At 52.9% G+C, this 22,500-nt stretch overlaps 1 protein-coding gene and 1 long non-coding RNA gene across 3 annotated transcripts in view; both read left to right on the plus strand.

The window, feature by feature from the left end:
• Positions 1-2,675: 2,675 nt before the first annotated feature.
• LOC124234767 (uncharacterized) lies at positions 2,676-11,320 on the plus strand. The gene is made up of 3 exons (XR_006887398.1): positions 2,676-8,064; positions 8,487-8,678; positions 10,753-11,320. It is a non-coding gene; the product is annotated as an uncharacterized LOC124234767 (long non-coding RNA).
• Positions 11,321-12,227: 907 nt separating this feature from the next.
• Positions 12,228-22,500, plus strand: part of NID2 (nidogen 2) — a 45,609-nt gene continuing 35,336 nt past the window's right edge. Inside the window, exons 1-3 of one of the 2 annotated variants that reach the window (XM_046655095.1) lie at positions 12,228-12,529; positions 12,975-13,280; positions 20,863-21,095. In XM_046655095.1, coding sequence (XP_046511051.1) covers positions 12,311-12,529; positions 12,975-13,280; positions 20,863-21,095 — 758 coding nt within the window. In that variant the 5' untranslated portion in view covers positions 12,228-12,310. The remainder of the gene's footprint in view (positions 12,530-12,974; positions 13,281-20,862; positions 21,096-22,500) is intronic. The other variant, XM_046655094.1, reaches the window with a different exon arrangement.

Genomic DNA, 22,500 nt, shown 5'->3' on the forward strand with positions numbered 1-22,500 from the left:
TTTTCATGGAACTAAAAAATTGTAAACTTATGGATGAATATCCGAAACCAGTCTCCTCCAGGAGCACCTGGCCAAGTTGTTTTGTTCTGTTTCTGAGACTTCTTGGTTCTTGCTGGTTTTGAGGTTAGGATAGAAAACCACCTGAATCCAGCTGCGCTGAACTGTCCTTCCAGGCCCTTCCCGGGGCCGATGCCCCGAGGTGATGTGGACACAGCTCAGGGAGGTTTCCCCACGATGGACACACACGGACCACAAGCACTGCTAAGTTAGGACTTGACGCTTAAGGAACTAAATCCCCTACATTCTCCTTTGACCAGAAGGACTGTTGAGAAAGAAAAGCGTGGCCTGTGTCCCCGGGGATGTGCTAAGGTCTGAGATCGCAAAAGAGCTTGAGTAGAAAGCTTGTGTAAGACGAATTCTTTGGGTGCAGTTAGCATAAACAAGCGTTCTTGGCACGAACAGAGAGCTAAGCAGCTGCAAGGGATCTGCTTAGAAAAGCAAAAGATTAAGTGCTCTTGGGAGACAGGGAGAGGAAACACCCACTCGGGTCTCTGATGTTTCCTTACTCTTTCCTACTTCTGTAGAGCCTCCTAGCATGAAATATGCCTATCTGTGGCTAAGAAGACCAAAAGAATCTCCTACTTAGGAATGAGCATCTTGTCAGCATTTTCCATTCTCCTCCCCAAGTTTAAGCAAGCGCAGGGTCTGAGGTTAAGTCATAGGAGATAAATCATTCACATTCTCTTGCTAGCACATCTATTCTCTATGAGATCGCCAAGAAAAGGACATTGATAGTAACTTAACCCCCATGAGAATATTATGAGTTCATGGGGGTGATTGACGCAGAAAGGAATTGCCTTGAAATGAAATACTTAAAAGTACATACCAGAGTCAGTTTATTATGAAAAGCCCTGGTGAGCAATAATACGGTGTGATAAATTTCTCCATAGTCCCGCTCTTCCTTAGGATACAGCAGCCACCCATGTGCCAAGCTTCTTAAGACATAAGCATGGCATTAACTGGACCTGGTTTCATATTTCCACATAATTCAGCTGGTCATATCCTTCTAAAACTGTCCTTATTGCTGTAACATAATTCTCTGTTCAAAGCTGGGAAATGAGCCATGTGTAATTTCATCAGGGAGTTTGTACAACTTTAAAATTGTACTTGAATATACTAGAAATAAATTGCTATTGTGTTGAAACATATGGAATTGTCAAAATGTGACGTTTTTACCCAAAAAACAAAAAATTTCTGTTTTATTAGAAATGTAACATAATAGACAATTGAATACTATGATGTGGAAGGCGCTCCAAGTTTTCAAACAGTGTGTATAAAATGCCACCACTTTTGCACTCGTATAAATACTGCGTATATTACATATACATGGGAAATATGTGGAGGCATATGTACTAAGCTGTTAACAGTAACTATAACTAGAAAGTAAAATTATTAAAGGAAACTTGTATTCAATGTAACATTTCTGTAACATTTTAATATTTTTATGACAAGCAGGTATCACATTTGAAATCAGACAAAGACTATTTTAAAAATCTGCATATAGAGATGATAAGCATATGAAAAGCATATAAGCACATGAAAATAAACTCAATGTCATTAATAATAAGAGAAGAACAAATTAAAACTGCAACGAGCTGCCCCCGCACATCCATCACCATGGCTTAAGTAACAACAGCGGCAACAGGGAAGCTGGAGAGGCGCAGAGAAGCCAGTCAGTCACACAGTGCTGGTGGGTGTGAGACGGACAGCTGCTCTGGAAGACAACTGGGCAGCTTCTTATAAAGTGAAACGTACGCTTGGCAGATGACCAGCAGTTCCAGTCGTCAGACAAGAGAAAGAAAATGTATTTTCACATACGCGCCTGTACATGAATGTTCGTCGCTGCTTTATTTCTCATCACCAACGTCTGGAAACAGCTCAGCATCCCTCAGCTGGTGGAAGGATGGACAGGCTGTGGTACGCCCATAAAAGGGGCTGGGACCCAACAGTAAAAAGGAGAGACTGTTGACAATTGCAGCAACACACACACCTCACCGCGTTGCGCTCCGTGAGGGAAGCCCAGCTCGAATAGAATAGCCGGGTGACTCCATTCAGGTGACAGCCTGGTAAGGCACCGCTGCAGGGCTGGGGAAGAGATGAGTGGTATCGGGACCAGGTTGGGGTGAGGAAAGAGGAAGCACTAGCTGACCGTTTAGGGAGAGGGAACTGCTCTGTATCTCCAATGGGGCGGTGGTCACACAACTCCAAGCATTTGTCAAAACTCACAGAACTGTACACCAAGAAAGTGGACGTTACTGTATGTAAATTTGAACATAACTTTAAGGGCCGGCCTGGTGGCGCAGCGGTTTGGATCCCGGGTGCAAACATGGCACCACTTGGCAAGCCATGCTGTGGCAGGCGTCCCACATATAAAGTAGAGGAAGATGGGCACGGATGTTAGCTCAGGGCTGGTCTTCCTCAAAAAAAAAAAAAAAAAACTAAAAAATATTATTGAAAGGAGAGCTCATGTTTTGTTTTTTTAAAAAAGTCTCTTCTCGAGTCTTAATTCATCCTGTAAATTTTCTGGATGGAGTTAAGAGAAAGTGCTTTTAAACTGACAAGGCAGCAGCCAAGTGTAAATTATCTGTGATGTTCCTGCTACCTGAGGAAGGATGGGGTTCACAGTCGCAGTCTGCAAACTCTGTCTGTAAATCAGACGGTGTGGAGGGCAGGTCGGCACTCACGCCTCTGGAGTGGTGGAGTGGACTCTCCAGAGCGTGGACGAGGTCCGCCAAGGCTCCGATGCCAGGCAGGTCCTCCTTCACACCGTCTTCCCCACCGGAGAATCAGATGCAAAGTTGCTTGAACGTGTTTGTCTTAAATTCCTGTGCTGCTACTTCCTTTTACCAAAACTGTGTGAGTGAAGGAGGCCCTTGAGGGGCTGGCCCCGTGGCCCAGTGGTTGAGTTTGCGCACTCTGCTTCGGCGGCCCAGGGTTCCACCACTTCAGATCCTGGGTGCAGACATGGCACCGATCTTCAGGCAGTGCTGAGGGGGCGGCCAACATACCACAACTAAAAGAACTCACAACTAAAACATACAACTATGTACCGGGGGTATTTGGGGAGAACGAAAAAAAGAAGAAAGAAAGATTGTCAACAGATGTTAGCTCAGGGCCAATTTAAAAAAATAAGAAGGCCCTTGAAAGAGCAAGCGAGGTTCTCTCTCCTCAGACAGCTCTGTGGAGTCTGACTGCGTGGATCGGGTGGGCTCCCGAGTGCACCTGTGACACTTAGGGACCCTGACTGCATGGATCAGGTGGGCTCCCGAGGGCACCTGTGACCTTTAGGTGGGCTTAGACCTTTAGGTTTCAGCGTGGTGTTTGACGTGATAATAGCACTGTTTCCAATTATGTCTTCCCTCAAGTTTGCTTGTCGTAAGCAGGGCCATTAAGAAGAGGGAAGGAAAGGAGGAGAAAACCGCAGCCAACAGCGTGTGCTGGCCTCAGGCTGGAAGGTGGACCTTTTCTTGCTCCGTCTGTTTTCTGGCTCAGCCTAGAAATGTAGCCACCCTATTCACAAGGGTTATTAACAAATAGAAACGGCCGAAGCAGCCCATCCTGTGTCCATAAGCCTTTCACCTGGCACCCTGGGTGAGGCCAGATGCACCAGATGCTCTAGTGAGGTGCCCTCCATGGGGCAGGATAGCAGGAGTCGTGCTGAGGGAAGTCCCCCCACGTGTCTGTCCTTTACTTCCCTCCTGTAACAGGAGCCCTTCCCTCCCCCGGAAAGTCACGCTGGGCAGCTGGCTGCTGCTCATTTGACCCTGTGTGTGATTCTGTGTGCTGTGGCTGCTGGATGCCTCAAGTGGGGGTGAAACGGAGACCTCTTCAACCCAAACTGTCCAGTGGTCCTTCCACATCCATGTCAGATGAACACAGCCTATCAGCCCTTCCTGTGTCCTTTGTCTTTGAAGAGGTAACCAGGAGAGCCACGAGGAGGTGCACTCTCCTGCGCCGTTCGCCCCTGCACGGTGGGGACGGAAGGGCTGCCACTTTGGCTGCGTGATCACTGGCCTGGGGACCTGGGGATGCGATGCTCTTCCTGCTGGCTCTACGACGCCTGAACGAATGACCGAATCTTTCTGAGTCAGAGACGTCACGCTAAAACAAGAGGATTACAGGATTTTTCAGGCCCCTTCCAGTCCTAAAAGGCCATGAATCTGTGAAATGAGGGGGAAAAGATATACGAAACCCAACTGGATCAAATCAGTAATGGGGCTGACGGGCACATGAAGCCGGGGTTGTTCCTGAATTGCTGACTCCCTGTTATCAGCACACGGCTCATTCAGTTGACAGAGTGAACCTAAGATGTGGGGAGGGAGGCAAACAATGCTGTCACAGGAGGAGAATTCGGAAAGATGGTGATGTTTGTAAATTTCCCAGGCATGCGGCGTGATGATGTTAAATGCTCAGGGTTTTGAGTCAGTCTGCCCAGACTCAAATTTTAGCCTCATGACTCGGTAGCTGTGTATCCTTAGCCAAATTTCTTTCCCTGGGCCTTGGTTCATCAGATGTAAAAGGAGATAATAATACTATTCACCTCAGAGTTGCTATGAGGATTGAATGAAATAACGCATGCCGGCCCGGGGCATGAAACATTGGACACATGTTAACGTCAGTACTTCTGCTGGTGCTGCTACCACGTGTAGTGCCCAGTGAATGGTACCTCCAGACCTCCAGATGCTGGTGGACAGAGGGGACAGCTGTGGGGTGTGACTCAGGCACCAGACTGGCATCTGAAGCCTAGGGCTTGAGTTCAAGAGAACAGGGATGAAGAATGTGCCAAGAAACAAAGCCCATGGTGCAGAGAACACAGGCTCACGCGGCTGCTCACCAGCTGGGTGACTCGGTCTCCCCACGAGGACACCAAGCTTCTCTCAAGGATGTGGGATGGGCTGCATGAGATCACGCATGTGAATCATTGTAAACCACAAACTCCTCTGCAAATGTAAGGATTGTTGTGAGCTAGTGAGATGATGAAGGAACCTGTGACAGAAGTCTTTCTGAAACAGGCGCTCATTTCTCTGACGTGCTGCAGCTGTTGGAGGATCCGGGGTTATCTTCACGAGCGTCTCTTACTGACAGATAAAACAATCCTGTCTGCCGTGCTGTGCCATTTTAACCTGCTTTCTCACCCATAACTCTTCCATTCCCACAACCTGAAGGGTGCGCAGGCTATGTGTCTCATCCCGATCCTGTCCCTAGTTCTAATTTTCACAGCTGCCACAGTCCGGCCTCTGCTCCCACTTCTCTTCCCTCATACCGCGTAGTTATTGTTGGAAGCAGATGTAAGAATAACATCAAACACTCATCCTGAACGCCAGGTCTCAGGGAGCCTTTGAGCAAGGAAGAGGCGCGTGCAGGAACTTCAGAAAGCTTGCTTTCCAGCAGCTGAACTGGAGCAGACGGGGGCCTGTGGACTGAGGTCAGGACAGACTAGAACATCGTCTAATGACAAGGAAAGGAGCTAAGAGCCTGTACTTGAGAGGAGGCAGGGAGGATGGGGAGGAGCCGGGGACGAAAGAGACCAGGCGGCAAGGACGTAAACCTTTTGAGCTGTATGAGTCCAGTAAACATTTACTGAACGTTAACCACATGTCAGGTATTGTGCTGGGGGCTGGGAACCCATCAGGGGGTAAAATAGACAATCTTTGAATATACTTTTATAAAAGATACTGAAATGTATATCAAATTGACTTTTCTCATAAAGACCATCCATAAAAGTTGAAAGCATGAAATTAAATCTTAACTCAGTCAAGGTATTTTTTGGAGTTAGTAAGGTAAAATAATCTGAGTACATTTATTTCTGATGATATAACTTAAAATAGGCACGGAATACAGAGAATATGCCCTGTAGGCTGTGTTTCAAATGTCGGCTGTGTCTGGGAGACCACTGCCACGGCTGGGTTTTGGTTAATTCCTGGTCGGAGTCTCCGCCTGACACCTGACACAGCAGTCTCTGTGTGGCTCGTCAGGGAAAGCCCCGGAGGCCGCAGGTGCTCACGAACAGGGTCGACACGTCACCGGGAACATTTAGAAGCCTGACTTTTTATTCTTTCCCAGGCCAGGGGTCATTCTCCTCCTCATAGAAGGGGGCCACAGAGACGGTGAGATCACAGATTCCCCCAAAAGTCTATCGTGTTGCTCAGACTCCTCAAGGACTTGCCTAGACCTTGCTGGTGCCCCACAGCTAGAGAAGAGGCCACTTTATCTTGAGAAAATATCGAGAGTAGGTTCGACCAATTCTTCACTTATAAACAGGTTTTTCTTAGGTCAAAGAGACTAGTGTAAGCTATTTATACAGTGTCTGTAGAATACTCCTGTAGCGTGTGGTAAGGATTGCAGTAACACATTCCAGTGTCTACTGCATAACAAATACTCAGTAAATTACAGCTTCTGTCATCTCCAAATCCAGACTGGACACTCCTTAAGGGGACCAGGTCCTGTTCTCTCTACCAAGTTTAGATATTTATAATTCTCTAGGCATGCATGAGACGGTATTCACTAAAGATAGCACAATCCAGCTTCGTACGTGATAGGAGAGACCAGCACTAACGCCCTTTATCGGGCTTGCAGAGTTAGAGGTCCCGCACAGTGTTGCCAAGCAAAGCGAGTGATTTATCAGAGAATCAGACCCACAGTCTTAGGAGGCTAAAAGCAGGGGTCCTGGAGCCAGACCACTGGGGTTTGAATTCTGGTTTCAACCCTCACCAGCCGGGTTCTTGATGAAGTTGCTTAACTGCTCTCAGCTCAGTTTCTTTATCTGCAAACTGGACACATTCAATGGATTAATGAAGTCATGCACAGATGGTCGGTCCTTAACTAGAACCTGGCACACTATAAAGGTTCAATTAAGGCTCGATGTTGTTATTTTTGGCTTGATTTGCATTGTTCTGACTCATGTGCTAATTCTGGAGGAAGCAACAATGGCCAGCAGCAGAAATGAAGTGACTCAGTGTGGTGAGAAGCACAGGATGTCTAGGAAGAAGCGCAGATGAAGCCAAGGGCAACAGCCTTTGGGAACAGAGCCCCGCCACTGCCCGACACAGAGCACACGCTGAGGCTGCTCCAGCCAGCTCTCCACTCACTGGAAGGTGGCCGGCCCTGCGGCTTCAACGTCGTGAGTGGCAGCTCTGGGAGGCGAAGAGGAAGAGAAGCGGAACCTCTGAGGACCTGTAATCTGGGTGGAGCGACGTCCTCATGAGGAAGGTGGAGACCGAGGTTACATCTTTAAGTGCTAACACGTGTGGGTCGGCCTGTGCTCGGGTGGGAGTCACAGAGGGTGAGAGAGAGCAGGGACCGTTGTGCACCATCCATTCTTCTAGAGGAACGCGAGGCCATTCGCCATGACACGCTCAGGGACAATTAGCAGTGAGGAGCTCTTGTCCACCCATATGGAAGCCGCACTGTTAGTTCCCGTTTTCCAGCAACGATTCAGGACACAACTAACATGTGAAGAACCAGGGGGTGGATTATGCAGGAAAGAGTGCAGGGTTATGTAGGACTTGTTTACAACATTTTTCCTAATTCAGATCAACAACAGTTCACTAAATGGCCTAGAAGTTTGTAGCAGGGCCTGCACCAGGCCCACAAGATGCAGGAGGAAGAGACGGTCCTGCCGGGCAGGGGGGCTCGCATTCACATCCCAGCAGCAGACCTATCTCCCTGTCTATGCTCAGGCTTGTGGGAAAAACGACCTAAAAAAACATACTGAGAAGATAAGAGTGTGTCAGAAAAAAGAAAACAGAGTGTGTCAAAGCATAGACACCCACCAAGGTCCTGCAGTGTGTCATAACATGGACACAGCCTGCAGCTCCGCAGTGTGTCATCACTGGTCACAGCTTGAGGCCCTGCAGTGTGTCATCTGTGGACACAGCTCGAGGTCCTGCAGTGCGTCATCCATGGACACAGCCCGAGGCCCTGCAGTGCGTCATCCGTGGACACAGCCCGAGGCCCTGCAAGAGCAGGAGCAGCTGAGAAAGCAGTAATCTTCCTGCTCCTGTGGTAGGTCTGTGCAAGGGGGGAGGAGGCTGGGAAGAGTGTCGGGTAGCAAACCTATAGTTTCTGCCACAAAAGCTGGCAGGTGGGAGATGACGAGGACCCGAAACAGGGCAACGGTGATAAAGGAAGAGTGGATACTGTTGCCATTAACTGAAAGTGAGAGCTCAGGAAATGTGAGCAGTGGGTCTAGTTTCCCCCGATGGGTTTGAGGGGTCATCCCAAGGGGACGTTCAACGGTGAGTTGGATATAAATTAGAACCTCGAGTGAAGGCCTGGCTTGGACTGTTTGTGGAGGTCATTCGGATGTAGGCGACCTCCGGAGACATCCCAGGCCTACTCAGGATTCTTGAGGAGGGCGTGGTTTTCATCAGCCTGACGTAATTTCAACCATGCCTGAGTCTGTGGACACGTGCTCATTTTTACAGATCTCTTTCTCCCGCACGCGAGCACACCCGCCCTGGAATTTAATGGACGTAAAGTTATGCGAAGAATCACCATGTGCAACAGGAACCAGGACGTCTCTGCCAAGCCCACCCCAGAGCAGCAGGTACACACGCCAGTCAGCACTGTACATGCAACTTGCTCCTGAACTCCACAGCTCTCTGCCACACTGGGGGGTAAATATGTTTTCATTCTCTTGATTAACATAACAGGAAGTATCATCATTCCTGAAGTCTTGGTATTTATAACAGAAATAGAACCACACAAAAATACAACTGTGGAGACTCTAGCTGAGGCCTGTTGGCAAGGCGTCTGGGACCATCCCTGGCTTGGGGCAAAAAATCCTGCCCCCAAAGCATCTTATGTCTCCAGCCGTGCTCAGCTCTCCTGTGAAGACCCAGTCCCAGAGGGCTCAGGACTCCACAGGGGACGCGCTCTGTGGCCTCCAGCCTGAAAGGGCCTCTGGCTCTGGCCAGCCCGCAGGTCGCAGAAGTTCTGCTCTGGAGCTGTGGCTACAAGAGAAGTGTTTCTTCAGTGTTGACTCTGACCAGTGAAATAGCTATGACAGATTTTTTCTTTTCCCCAGCACACAAAGTGGCATTTCAAAGAAGAAACCACTCTTTTGGTGCCACAGAGTCTTTTAAAAGTAATATTAGAACAAGAGCTCAAAGGAGCGTCTGCTCCAGCACAGCTGTCCAAACCTCGTGTTTCAGGGAGAACGTGGCCACCTATGCAGACAGGAGCCTGGACGCCTCTTCCTAGGGGTCTGTTCCTCGGGCTCAGATGCATCAGATTCAAATTAGCGATATCGTCCTGGTCAAGGGTCCTTTCTGCCTGTTTTGCAGCTAAATCCATGCATTGCTGCTTTCTCATATTATGCTTTGTTTTCCCAATCGGACCACAAGCTCTGCGAGGTCAGGGGTCACATCTTGGGCTCTGTTATTTCTTGCAGAGTTGTTTGCCTATGACCTTGCAGGAAATCGTTGGGTGGATGAAAGAATGAGGAAATGGGAGAACAGTGGTAGGTGAGCTGCTGGGCGGCCTGGTAAAGAGGATTACAAGACTCAGGTCAGACTAGGAGGATGGGCGGAGCGGGAAGGACGTTTCATTTGACCAGCAGACATGGATCCTGGCCCCATGTTGGCTTGCTCACCTTCAGTCATTCAACAAACATTTCTGCAGGCTTCTTCAATGAGCCAGGCAGGGGTTGTGGCAGGCCCTAAACAGGATGCAGTCCCTGCCCTCTGCTGTGGCGGCGGTGGTGAGGGGACATGTGACAACCGGGGACTACAGAGGTGCCTGTGATTGCAGACAGGGTAAGGGCAGGCACAGGGCTGACGAACAAGAAGGGGCATCTACATTAGCCTGTGGATTCCAGGAAGGCTTCCTGAAGGAGAAGGGTTTTGACTCAAGTCTTGACGGACGAGTGAGTGTTGGCTCGATGAGGGTGACTGGGAAAGGCACTACAGGTAGAGGGACTAGCAGTGGATGTTCCAAATGACGAAGCTGGAGGTCGCATTAGAGAACCAAGTGTCAGCTGACAGGGTGGTCCCCTGTCAAAGAGCTGCCCTGCACAGGGCCCGTGGCAATGCGATTTGGTGCTCGGGAGCAGAGGCTTAGCAGCCAGACAGACTGAGTTCAAACCCAGCTCTGGTACTTACCAGCATGTAACAACAACTGTTTTTATTTTTACTCCTCTAAGGCTTGGTTTCCTTAGCTGTGTCACTTACCTATTGCTGCATAACAACAGCAAGTTGTGTGCAGCTTGAAACAACACACATGTATTAGATGCTCACAGTTCCTGTGGGCCCAGGACCTTCCGTCTCAGGGTCTCTCACAAGGCTGCAGCCAAAGTGTCAGCCAGAGCTAAGGGGTCATCTCAAGTCATGACGGCGGAAGGATCCACTACAAGCTCACTTACACGGTGTTGGCAGAATCCGGTGCCTTGCTGGCTGTTGTCCAGAGGCTGCCCTCAGTTCCCGGCCGCTGGGCCTCCCCAGCTAACAGCTTGCTCCATCCAAGCCAGGGAGAGAGAGTCTGCTAGCAAGACATGTGGTCTGACTGAAGTGACTGCTCCTCACTAGGGCCATGTTCTCTGGGTGAGGTCACGAGGCCAGCGCCTCTCCAGGGGAGGGGGTGACACAGGGGAGGGACTGCCGGAAATGGGCATCACTGGGGGCCTCGGAGGGTCTGCCTGACCCACTAGCCCATAGCTTCTTACCACTAGATAAATGTTGGCCATTATTACAGCATTATGCTCAACTGAGAGATGAGGAAAGGCCACAGAAGAGCTGGTGACGGACTTCACAACAAAGAGCACCTTTAGGGCAAGTCAAGTCAGCCGTGTCTTTGAGCCTGCATTTCCTCCTCGTACAGGGACAATACCTACCCCCCAAGAAATGAGGACATCTACGTGCACGCACAAATACATTTTGTAACGCCAAATACACACTCCCCAGGCTGAGGAAGCAAGCTGCTGTGGGCCGATTTTCCATTTTGAGAGTCTCACAGTCTGATATCTTCAAAGCATGGCCTGTGGGCCTGAAAGGGTTTGTGTAACTGAAATAAACACACGAAAAATCTTTTGAGCACCCCTTAAGGCACTTCCAAAGGTTTGCTCTTTTCCTCCTTTTTAAATATCTTTGCTTCCAAGGACCCCATGGGGGTCTGGGAGAGAAAACAGATGATCTGGGAGATGTCAAGCTCTTAATAATAAGAATGGTGATAAAACCTCCAACAGCTCCTGATGCTTGGAGAGCAATGTTTATGGTGGACAAGGCTCCCCAAGCCTGCATCTGCTGCGAGGTCTCGGTGTCCAGTCCCTCAAAGTGGCTCTGCCAGGCCACCCACCCGGCCCCCCATATCTGCTGGTGGCCTCCCCTGCCCCGGCCCCCCATGTCTGCTGGTGCCCCTCACCTCACCCCTGCCCTCCATGTCTGCTGGTGCCCCCCACCTCACCCCAGACCCCCATGTCTGCTGGTGCCCCCCACCTCCCCCCGCCCCCCCTGGTCTGTTGGTGCCCAGCCCCCCCCCTCCCCCGCCCGCCTCAGACGAGCCCACCACACAGGTGCCTTTCACAGCCCTCCCGGGGAGCAGACATGCTCTCACCCTGACTGCGGGGGTTCCGGCAGGGTGGCCCGTGCTCCGGGGCGGCGGCCTCGGGGGCACGGAACCTGGGAGGGAGCCCCCGCCTCGCACGAGGTGCGCTTCCCGCCCTGGACGAGGGCGCGGGGCCCGGCAGCGGCAAACGCTCCGCCGCACCAGCCCTGCAGGCCCGACAGGGCTGTCCCGCGCCTGGGCCCTCCTGTGCGCCGCCGCCACACCCTGGGCCGTGCGGTCTCGGGCGGGCCCGCCCCCCGGAGGGCCGAGGGTCCGGAGCCACCTGGGCGGTCAGGCAGGGCCAGGGTAACGAGGACCACGTGTCCGCAGACCTGACGGCGGCCGCGGCAGGACGCTCCTGGAGCCGTGATTGGCCCCCGGCTGAGCGCCGCAGCCAGTCCGCGCTCGCAGGGGAGCCCCGCCCACCACCGTGGTCCCGCCCCCAGGCCCCGCCCATCACAGACCCTGCCCCGCCAGTCCGCCCTTATAGCACCGCCCCCAGGGCCCGCCCCTCATAGGCCCGCCCCCGTAGCCCCTTGCCCGCAGGTCCGCCCGTATAGCCCCGCCCCCGGGCCCATAGCCCCGCCCCTCGCGGCCCCGCCCCGCGGGCCAGCTCCGAGCGCGCGGCGCCGCCCGGGGGCCGAGAGCCGAGGGCCGAGGTTCGAGCCGCGTGCGCCGGGCGCTGTGCGGCGTAGCCTCGGCCGGCGGCATGCGGGGAGACCGGGCGGCTGTGCGGCCGGCGCTGCCGCTGCTGCTGTGGCTGCCGCTGCTGTGGCCGCGCGCGGGGGCGCTGCGCCCGGGCGAGCTCTTCCCGCACGGCCCGGCGCGGGGGGACCGGCTGCTGCGGGACGGCGACGACGAGAGCTCGGGCGCGGTGGAGCTGGCGCGGCCCCTGCGCTTCTACGGGGCCCGGGTCCGCCGCCTCTACGTGAGTTCGGCCCCGGGTGCGCGGCCGCAGCTCCCGCTGCGTCCTCCCGGTCGGGCGGCGGGTCCCCGGGCTGCCTGGAGAGGGGCGCGCGCCGCGGTCCTGGCGCCCGGGACCCGCCCCGCCGACGACCCGCCGCGCTGCCACCTCCGGGTGGCGGGTCCGTTCCCCCAGGCGGCCCGGCCGGAGCAGGACGGGGCGGGGGCCTGGGAGGGAGCGGGAAGGCTGCGCGTCCGGATGCGGGGCTCCCTAGGGATACGGGGTCCCCGGTCGCGCGAGAAGGAGAGGACGGGCGAGCGCGGCGCAGGGCTCGGAGGACCGCGCGCTGGGTCGGGGCGGGAGGGACCGGCCGAGGCGGGGGCAGCCCCAGGCCCGCGGGTCCCCTCCCTCTGGCGCAGCGCGGTGGCGCGCACGTCCGGACCGTCCCTCTATCCCCCTCGTCCCCCAGGTGGGCACCAACGGCATCATCTCCACCCAGGACTTCCCCAGGGAGACCCAGTACGTGGACGACGGTTTCCCCACAGACTTCCCGGCCATCGCGCCCTTCCTGGCGGACGTGGACACGAGCCAGGGCCGGGGCCGCGTGCTGTTCCGCGAGGACACGTCCCCCGAGGTGCTGGCCCTGGCCGCGCGCTACGTGCGCACTGGCTTCCCGCGCGCCGCGCACTTCGCGCCCACCCACGCCTTCCTGGCCACGTGGGCGCAGGTGGGCGCCTATGAGGAGGCCGCGCGCGGGGCACCGCCCTCGGGCGAGGTGAGTGATGGGGCGGCCGAGCCGGCTGCGGGCGGGCGCGTTCCAGGCCTGGGGTCCCTGAGTTCGCCCCCGCAGAGCCTCGTGTCGCTTGGTGGCGCCAGGGCCGAAGCGGCCTGGAAGTGAAGGAAGCGGGGGCTTCCGCCGAGGGTCTGAGTGGTCACCTCCAGCGAGGGGGACCGCGTAGGGGGTTGCGGGACCCGGTGAGATGCGGAGGCCCTCGGACCACGCTGGTTTTCTGTTTGGGTGTTTATTTTTAGAATCACTTCTAAGTATACAAGCATTATTTCTGGTTATACGTTCATTGAAGGAAAACATCAGCCACTACAGGCAATTTACAAAAGAACAACCACTCAGTTTCCTACCACTCAGAGATGACCAGTCTTAAACATTTTCCTGTGTGTCTTCCAGAGTTTTTTCCTAACCTTATCTGAGTCTGTCACTATCTGTTAACAGTGATGGGTTCACACTGCACATACTGTTTGTAACCCACTCCCCCCCCCAACTAAATAGCATATTGTGAACATGTTTCAATGTCAATAAATACATTTCTACAATGCCATTTTTAATGTCTGCATAGTATTCTACCCAGTGGGTTTATCGCTGTGCCCAGAGAACATTAAGATTCTTTCCAATTTTTCATCATGATAAGTAGTTTTGTGAAGCACTTTTTTAAAGCTGAATCTTTGCACAAACCTCTGTCCTTAGTTGACTTTCCAGGAGGTGGAATCGTTGGGCCAGAAAGGAGGCACTTTTTATAAGGTTCTTGACAGCTTTTGCCAAATTGCTCTCCAGCTGCTGGTTTACATGCTCCCTGGTTTCCAGGAGGCAGTCCTCAATTTGTTTTACAGTCTCTCCCTGAGCAAGTAAAAGTGCCCCAGCTCCCAGTCTGTGGGGTTGGCAGCAACATTTAAAGCACTCCACGTGGCCGTCAGGTGGGGCCAGGGTGGCCTGGCACGTGGTGAACTGCCTCATTCCTGCAGTAGGTAAGGGCTTCCTGCCTTGAAATTACACCTGAGGCTAAAGTGTCGTACTCCACGGGCTGACACTCTTAGAATTTCTCTCTGTTTTAACTCATCACTGTTTCTTAGCGATAGAAGGATGATGCCTGTCGTCCTGAGAGATGAAGTAGCTTGCCCACTCCCACTGAGTGGTCCAGATGGCGGCCATTCTGGGTGAGAAATATTTCCTAAAGCCTGTAGTAAGCAAAGAAGATCTAGAAATAAAAATTATTTGACCTTAGGATATTTTTGCTGTTCTTTTTTTGGTCAGGCAACATCTAGTTTTGTTTATTGAATAGTTTTTTCAAGTACTTGGAATTGACATCTCAGGTATTCAGCAGAACACATTCAATGCAAACAGGTCGCACACCTTCTTTGTGTCGGCTCTGGGCTGGGAGGGTGAGAACGAGGAAAGAGCTGGGACCACCATTGTGTTGCATTCGTTTATCTGTTCATTTTTGTTCATAAGTTTTAAAAACTTGTTTAAAATTAAGTGTAATGTAACTATAAGACATTTAGAAAATGCGATAATAGACATTAATCATAATTCCACTAACTAAAGGTTACTGCCATCACTTTATTGTGTTTTCTTCCAGTCTTTTTTCCTAAACATTTATCTTAATGTGGCATATTCATTTGTGTGTGTGTGCAGGTAATTTATATCTAAACTTGGTTGGGATTTATTATCCAGCAAACCGTTTGGCACACTCACGGTCTGTCCAGACTGAGAGAGACACTGGGGAGGGACATACTCTTTACTCTCAGGGACCCCGCAGTTTAGTAGGGACACCGGTTGTGTTCAATAGGATGAGTGTAGCGTCTAGACTGGAGGAGACTGAGTCAGCCCTCCCTGGTTAGGGGCCTCCATCCGGGCAGTAGCTTTGAATCCCAGCCGAGCAGAGTGGAGTGGAACTGTCTCAGCAGAAGGCAGCGCATCTGACGCATGACCGTGAGCTGTGAAGTGTGCTGTGGGGGCACCACGTGTGGTACCTTATTACTGAAGAGGAAGGGTGTGCGACAGGAGGCGGGAGGCCGCGGGGAGGGGCCTCACCCTGCCGGGAGCTTGGACTTGGTCCTCGGCAGTGGACAGCCTTTGAAGGATTCTAAGCAGGGCACTGATATTTTTCCCGGAGAGTTCTTGTCTGTGTTGAGAAGGTTCAACTGAGACAATTGTTATACATGCCGTTTGTTCAGGCTGTCTTGTTAATTCTGTAAGTATTTTATCACAAGTTCTCCCCACAACAATCCCACAAGATAAGTACAGGAGGTCTTGTTTGCGTATCACAGATAACGGCAAATACAAGAAAAAGCGATTGTCCAGAATGCTGCTCTTGGTGAGGCAAAGGCAGGTTAGCAGACAGAATGTTGATTCTTAGTTTTTTTGTTCCTTCTACACAGACTTTTCATGTAAGACTCATTTTCTTGGCTGAAGTGATATAGGTAGACACAGCAATAGTTGCACCTTTTCCAAGACTTCCGATTATATAAATAAGGCCTGAGTCTTACTGTCCTGATGTGATCTTAGTGCCAGAGTGTCCTCGGGACCACGTTTCATTCAGAGGCAGAATGAACTTGGAGTGCAGTTGGCTGCCAAGGACACTCCTGATGCCTGGTTATTCCAAGCTAGTGGTCCTGTGCTCTGAGGAGGGTTTGCTGCTGTTTGCTTTTCAACAGAAGAAGGAAAGACAGAGTTGAGCGAGACGAGCCAGAGACCAGCGGCTGCAGGGGCTCCGGGGCGACGCGGTCACAGCAGAACCTCCAGAGTCCAGGGCTTGTTTGAAACCAAATTTACAGTACAGACGAGGTGACGGTTCAGGTCCGTCTGTCGTGCAGGAATAGTGCTTTTCTTACTTAGCTTTCAGGAGTTGTGAAGACAGTGGCAGTGAGAGAAAAACATTCTGAAAGAAGTCGTTTCTGGAAGGTGATCCGGGGACTTTGGAAGCAGTGACCCAGCCTCGCTCTTCATTTCCTGGCCTATAAAGTGGGGCAGCAACGCCCGCCTCAGGGAGTTGTGAGAATTAACTAAGGCGACGGCATTTTTAAGTGGCTGTTGTGTCCTTGAGACCCGGTGGGTGTGGATGCTCTGCCAGTCTGTGCTCCACTGCTGTGGCCTCATAGGAGCAGATCCTGGTTCGTCTATTTCTCCCTCTTGTAGGGATGCTCTGATGCAAGTCCTGTGCAGAAGGGCTCTGTAAATACAGGTGTTCTGAGTTTCAGCTTCTGTCTGCTCTCTTTTGGGGGGAGTAAGGAATATTTGTAGGTTCCGTCTCTCTTTTACTTTCTAATTAAAATCATTTTCAGACACCGCCATATGCTGTGCTGGCTGCAGGATTTGTTTCATTTAGAAAGGAGGCGAGGGCTCTGTTTGGAGAGAGGGTGTTTTTTCAATTACCCACATTGGCGGTTCTTCTAAGAGCCTGTGACTTGAGTTCTTGCTTTACTGGTTCTTTGGAGGCAGATTTTGCAGACAGCAGTGTGCTCTGCTTGAGGGACCGTGTGGTTCTGCACGGCTTTCTGGAGCCTTGGCATGCTAACCTCACGTGCAGTTACTGGAAACTGAAGATGTTGGAGGAAGGCTGTCTTCGCCACCCAGAACAGTTTCAGCGGCTCCGCTTTCCCCGGATGGTCGCTATGGCGTGAGAGAACGTCGGCCTGACACTGGGTCGTCAGGTGTGACTCGTCTAAACAAGCAGGAACCAGGCTCATCGCTCAATGGATGTGAGGCTCCCTCAAACGTCAGGGGTCCCTCCCGGAGCAGAGCAGCCACGGTGGTGAGCTCCAGAGACCTGTTGATGGGACGCATGACAAGGGCTGTGCTCACTCTAGTCTGGTCATTTTTGGCGCGCGAGCCTTGTTGTTGTTGTTTCGGGGGTGGGTTTGGGGAGCAGGGTACACAGATCTGTGTGGCCTGGGGACGTTTTCCCAGCCTGGAATTTGTTGGGCTGAACGGGCTGAAGGAATGAGTCTTGGAAGGAGGCAGAGCCAAGGGCTGCGAGCTGAGGCTGGAGGAGTTGACGGAGGGCGTCGGGGCAGTAACGCAGGACGAGCAAGGAGGCCCCGTGTGGGGACGGGCTTGTTGACGAGTTCAGAGCATGGTGGTCATCGCCCAGGGGGATGGATCCAGAGAGAAATGAGCGGCAGAAGTGGGCCCTTGTTGTGGCTTCCTGACCTCTGGAGCTGAAGTCCGGAAGAGGGGAGGTCCACGTCCATCCTGAGGGGCTTCCCCGAGCCTGGGACGCGGCTGTGCAGACATCGGGAACAGAGAGGGTGGAGGTTGGTTAAGGAAATGCAGAAGTTCTGCTGAGGACTGAGCGTCAGGAAGGGCGTCTTGTTAGGGATGTAACAGCAACAGAGCGTTTATCTGTATTTGAATTTTTGGCAGGATCTGTAGGATATAGAGCAGAAAATTGGATGAGGGAAAATCCAGCCTGTAACAGCCACGTAGATAGAGGTCATGGGAGATGGAGAAATACACTAACGGGGAGGTTAGTGTCCACCCGTCCCTGGAACCAGAGTCAGTGATGCTACAGCAGAGCAAGCACTGACCCTAAGGAGACAGGAAGGAGAGCTCGGGACCCTGTCTGAGCTGGCTTTCTTAATTCTCATGGTGACTTTTGTGAGCCACTGTAGCAAAGCCCTTTGGGAACAGGGACGGCACTGTTCTGATTTTTTGCCAGATGGCTGACGTTAATTAATGGATTGCAGAAACCAGAAACTCGTGCAGGGGCGTGGTCAGCCTCCGTCTGTGTGGCTGTGCCGGGCGTCAGTCAGCACTGATGGTGTGTCCTCTGCGTGAGGGGTCAGGACCCACCTGGTCTGCGAGGGCACTGGCTTCTCCCCTCCTGGTCATGGGATGGAAACCTCGGAGCCCGGCAGCCGCCGGCCTGACCCTCTCTGCTGCTCCTCCTCCGGTGGGGGCCCCTCTCCTCCGGGATCCTGGGGGGTCAGGAACTGGTGACCCTTCTGTGGGTTTGGCAGCCCATCTGAGAGTTTCCCTTCACAGACAGCGTGGGGGGTTCTTGCAAAGGCTCAGCTGCAGGAATGCAAAGACCTTTCCGGTCTGGAAGCCGGCTGGTCAAGGGGTGCTGGGAGGGGTCCCTCCAGACTTGGCCAAGTGGGCTCTTGAGAGAACTTCATGGACCCAAGAGAGAACTGTAAAAGTGACCATTTGCTGTGTGGGTGCTTTTTAAACATCCAGACTCTCGACCTGTACTTTGGCATCATAAAGTTTGTTTAAAATTCTCCTTCTATTTTCGTGCTTCAGTGGAGACAATATTTTAAGCGAATGCCTCCCATAGCAAGTGCAGCTCAGGGTGGCATATGAAAGGCACTGAGTGAATTCTCACAGAAACGTATGTGTTTGCTGACTGACTGAATGACGGCAACAAAGAGCTGAATACCCAGACCGCACAGGGAAGCAGCCTCGCCCCAGAGCTGCTCCCCTACCTCCTCCTCCCTCCCCCTTGGTTCCTTCCATCTCCAGGGCCCCTTATCTGACAGACGGTCTCTAAACTTGCAGCCAGGATCTCCTCCTCTCTCGCGTGTATTGTGGGCAGTTGGTACCGGGAGCTCTAGAGCTCAGTTTTTAAAGCAGGTTCTTCTTCCTCGAGCTCTTTACTTTCTCTAGCTGAATGTTATTTATTCCCACTAAAGGGGAGCTGGAAGTTACTGCCTCACCCTGGACGGACGCTGCAGGGTGTCAGGTTCAGACACGACCCACACAGCCTCTCTCCCTCTGTGGCTGGGGTTATGGCTCCCCAGCTTCGAGAAATTCTAGAAAACACCCTCGCCTTTTGCTTTTGGAAAAGTCAAGCTCTGCTGATGAAACAGTCAAGAGCTACAACAATAACCGATATACTAGACACCTCCCCTCCACCCCCCACCCCCCGTCTTAGGTTTGAGCCAGGAGAAGGCAGCAAGGCGGCTTTCTCTGTTAGAGAATGAGAAGAAAGGTGGTGTGTTACCTCTTTTTCTTGAAAAGCATTTTAACACCAGATTCCTTTGTCTTAAACACAAAACCTCAAAACTGTACTTCAAATGCTGAAAGCAAGAAGATTAGGGGAGAGCTTGAGGGCCACGCGGAGGACCCAGGACGAGCAAAACGGGACGGAGCCTCTTGTTTGCCGCCTCACTGAGTAAAATGTGATGAATTCTGTTTGTCCAGCAAAATGGTGAAATCACACTACTTACCAGTAAATAACGTTCCTGAAGGCTGCATTATTTAGGGGGAGTCGTAGTTTTTAAATCCTTCCCAGGTCCCCGCTCTGTCGTAGAAGGGGTGGGGTTTAGGGAGAGGTGTGCTCAGCCCTAAACATAACATCTGTGTAAGAGAATCAAGCATGTTAATGGGTCATGGGGGTGGGAGATTCTGGGCGGAAGTAGAGGGAAAAGGCAGTGTGTTGAAAATCCGAGTCAGCTGGGCTCTGAGGAGTACGTCTGTAGGGCGGGTGCTGAGTCTGAGGCTGGTTCGGCCGGGCCAGGTCTCTCTCTGGGCTGCTTTGGCTCCGTCTGCTTCTGAAGCTTCCCAGGCACCTTGCAACACTCCCACCGACCTCGGCACACGCCCTCTGCGGCCTCTGCCGCCTGCTTCAGTGGCTCTCGGGCTGGCCGTGGCATCTCGCTCCTTGGCCGCGAGGCTGGGAGTCCCCGTCCTGGCCGCCTTTGCTTCCACGGCACCCCCGTGAGGCCTGGTGCTCAGCAGGTTGTTTGAATTAATGTCCAAAGGAACTAATGAATGGAGGCTGCAAACACATGGACAGCTAACCAGGAGAAGAAGGTGAATCTGATGAGAAACCCACAGAGGTGTTATGGGGGTCGGAGAACAGAAACAAGTCTGCAGGGAGCTGCCGAACCCCAGCGGGGCCGCAGGAGAGGGTAGCAGGGTTTCCAGGCACTGGGAACATGAGAGAAGGACGGAAGTGTGGACGTGCAGGACAGTCGGGGAATGCTGGAGAGTCCGATGAGGACGCGTCTGAACCTGGGAGGGCACCTGGGCCGGGGCTCAGGAGGAGCCAGGATGGCATCAGGCTGCAGCGCCGGCTCTGGGGCCACTCAGACCCGCTCCCCGGCCTCTGGCAGCCGGTAGCCCCATGTGTTTCCTGTCTCTGAAGTGGAGGTGCTGGTGGAAGAGACAGGACAGTGAGGCTGTGCGGGCAGCAAGGGGCCTCGTGCCGAGCCCAGCGCAGCCCCTGCTGGCCACGGGGCCTCAGTCAACGGGGGCGAAGGAGGGTCGACGGGGGCGCAGGGCCCACATGGGCAGAGCTGTGGGAAGGGCGAGTTATTTCACTGCTCGCTCTTAGCTCTGAAGAGGTTTGGATGGGAGAAGTTTGCAACCTTAAAGAATACGTTTTTAGCCTGTGTTTTCTGCCTGTGTGTATTTCACCTGTTGATCTGAACGGGTAAAAGATGGTGAAACAATAATGTAGCTTATAAAGCTCTACCTGTAGCGTGCAGAGGACTGGTAAGAATATCACATCTAAGAACAGCCCAAGAAACCCTGAGAAGGGACACCCTTTGCACTCACAGTGCTTCGCTTGAGTTCTGTTTTCTGTTTGTTTATTAAGAATATTTCCCTTTCCTCCCAGCGGAACACTTTCCAGGCGGTTCTGGCCTCTGATGAGTCCGACACCTACGCCCTCTTTCTTTATCCTGCCGGCGGCCTTCAGTTCTTTGGAACTCGCCCCAAAGAGTCTTACAACGTCCAGCTCGAGCTCCCAGCCCGGGTGGGCTTCTGCCGTGGGGAGGCCACCGGCCTGAAGGGAGAGGCGCCGTACTTCAGCCTGACCAGCACCGAGCAGTCCGTGAAGAATCTCTACCAGTAAGTGACGCGGGGGAGAGCCCTCGGGACCCTCACGGTACCTGCCTGCGAGGCCATGAGACCCTTATGTGGCACCGGGGCGCTGTCTGAGCGCGGCGTTGGGTCAGAACCGGGGCTGGGCCAGCCCTGGGGAGCAAGTCCCCAACACAGAAAAGGGCCTTTATTTTTCCTGCCCTGTTGGCTGTGGATTCCAGAAACTCTGTGTGTGTGCACGTGTGTGTGTGCGCACGCAGAGCCACTGAGGCTTGCTATGGAAAACATTGCTCTTGGAACCACTTAAAAATATCCAGCAGTGTAACCGCCAGGATTGAGGTTTTTCCAGGTGGATCATTTCACAGGAGGACATGTTGTGATTCAGTCTTTTCAACAGACACAAGTTAAAAGTTAAATTAAGAGTAGTGTAATTTGGGAAACAGACAGATTATTGGGCTTTTAGAAGTCTCAGGATTCCTCAGTGGCTTCGTTATCTGAGACGCACAGCCTGGATGCCCACAAGGCAGGCCGGCGGCACAGCCCTGGTCCCCCTGAGGCTGCTCTGCTGGCGCAAGAAGAAGCCTTTATGCCTCTCGTCTGTCCACATCCCACAGCTTATGAGTCAGCACCTCTAATATTTATTAATTTCAGGGCTTTAAAATATATCTTTGCTTTTCCCCCTTTGCTGAATACTGGTCTGGAAGCTGGAGAGAACCCTCGGCAACGTAGCCCCCAGCTGCCTCCCGCTTCCGGCCCATCATTCTGGGTGCTAGAACACCACGTGCGTCCTCTCCCGGAAAGCAGGCCTGCCCAAATACGGTGGCTCATAGCCGACATTTGTTGAGAGCTTAGTACTTGCCAAACTCTGTGTAACGCTCTCCAGAAGTCGTCTAAATTAAAAGCCCCACGAATCCTGGGAGGGGAGTTCTACTCTTTTCTCAATTTGACAGTTGAGTGTGGGGAAGTCAGGGTCCTGTGATCTCAGAGTTACTGAGTGGCAAAGCCAAAATCCAAGTGCAGGTGGAGCTCTGGACTACTTGTTCCATGCTGACCCCGGCCTTCCCCGTTCTGTGACCCACACTGGCATCCTTGGGTCTCCATCTGGGCTGCCTTTACTCTCGACTCTGGAGGAAACTTGGCTCCTTGTCTCTCCCCTGGTTCCACCGTCCTCGCCTGCTCTGGAGCCCACAGTCTCTGCTCCGGAGCCCACAGTCTCTGCTCCTCAGACATATCGAGAGCTCACGGGGACCAAGCACTTGAAATACAAAGGTGTGCAAGGCACAGGCAGTGTGTACTCCCGTGGGAAGACAGACACAGACACACAGACAAGAATCCCAGAGCATCAGAGTAACTGTCGACGTCTGCACAGGGTGCAGAAGGCCGTGGGGGCCAAAAAGCCTGCAGAAGAGCCAGCCACGCTCCCTGCACAGCC

The sequence above is a fragment of the Equus quagga genome, chromosome 2 (genome assembly GCF_021613505.1).
Source record: "Equus quagga isolate Etosha38 chromosome 2, UCLA_HA_Equagga_1.0, whole genome shotgun sequence".
Classification (NCBI taxonomy): Eukaryota; Metazoa; Chordata; class Mammalia; order Perissodactyla; family Equidae; genus Equus; species Equus quagga.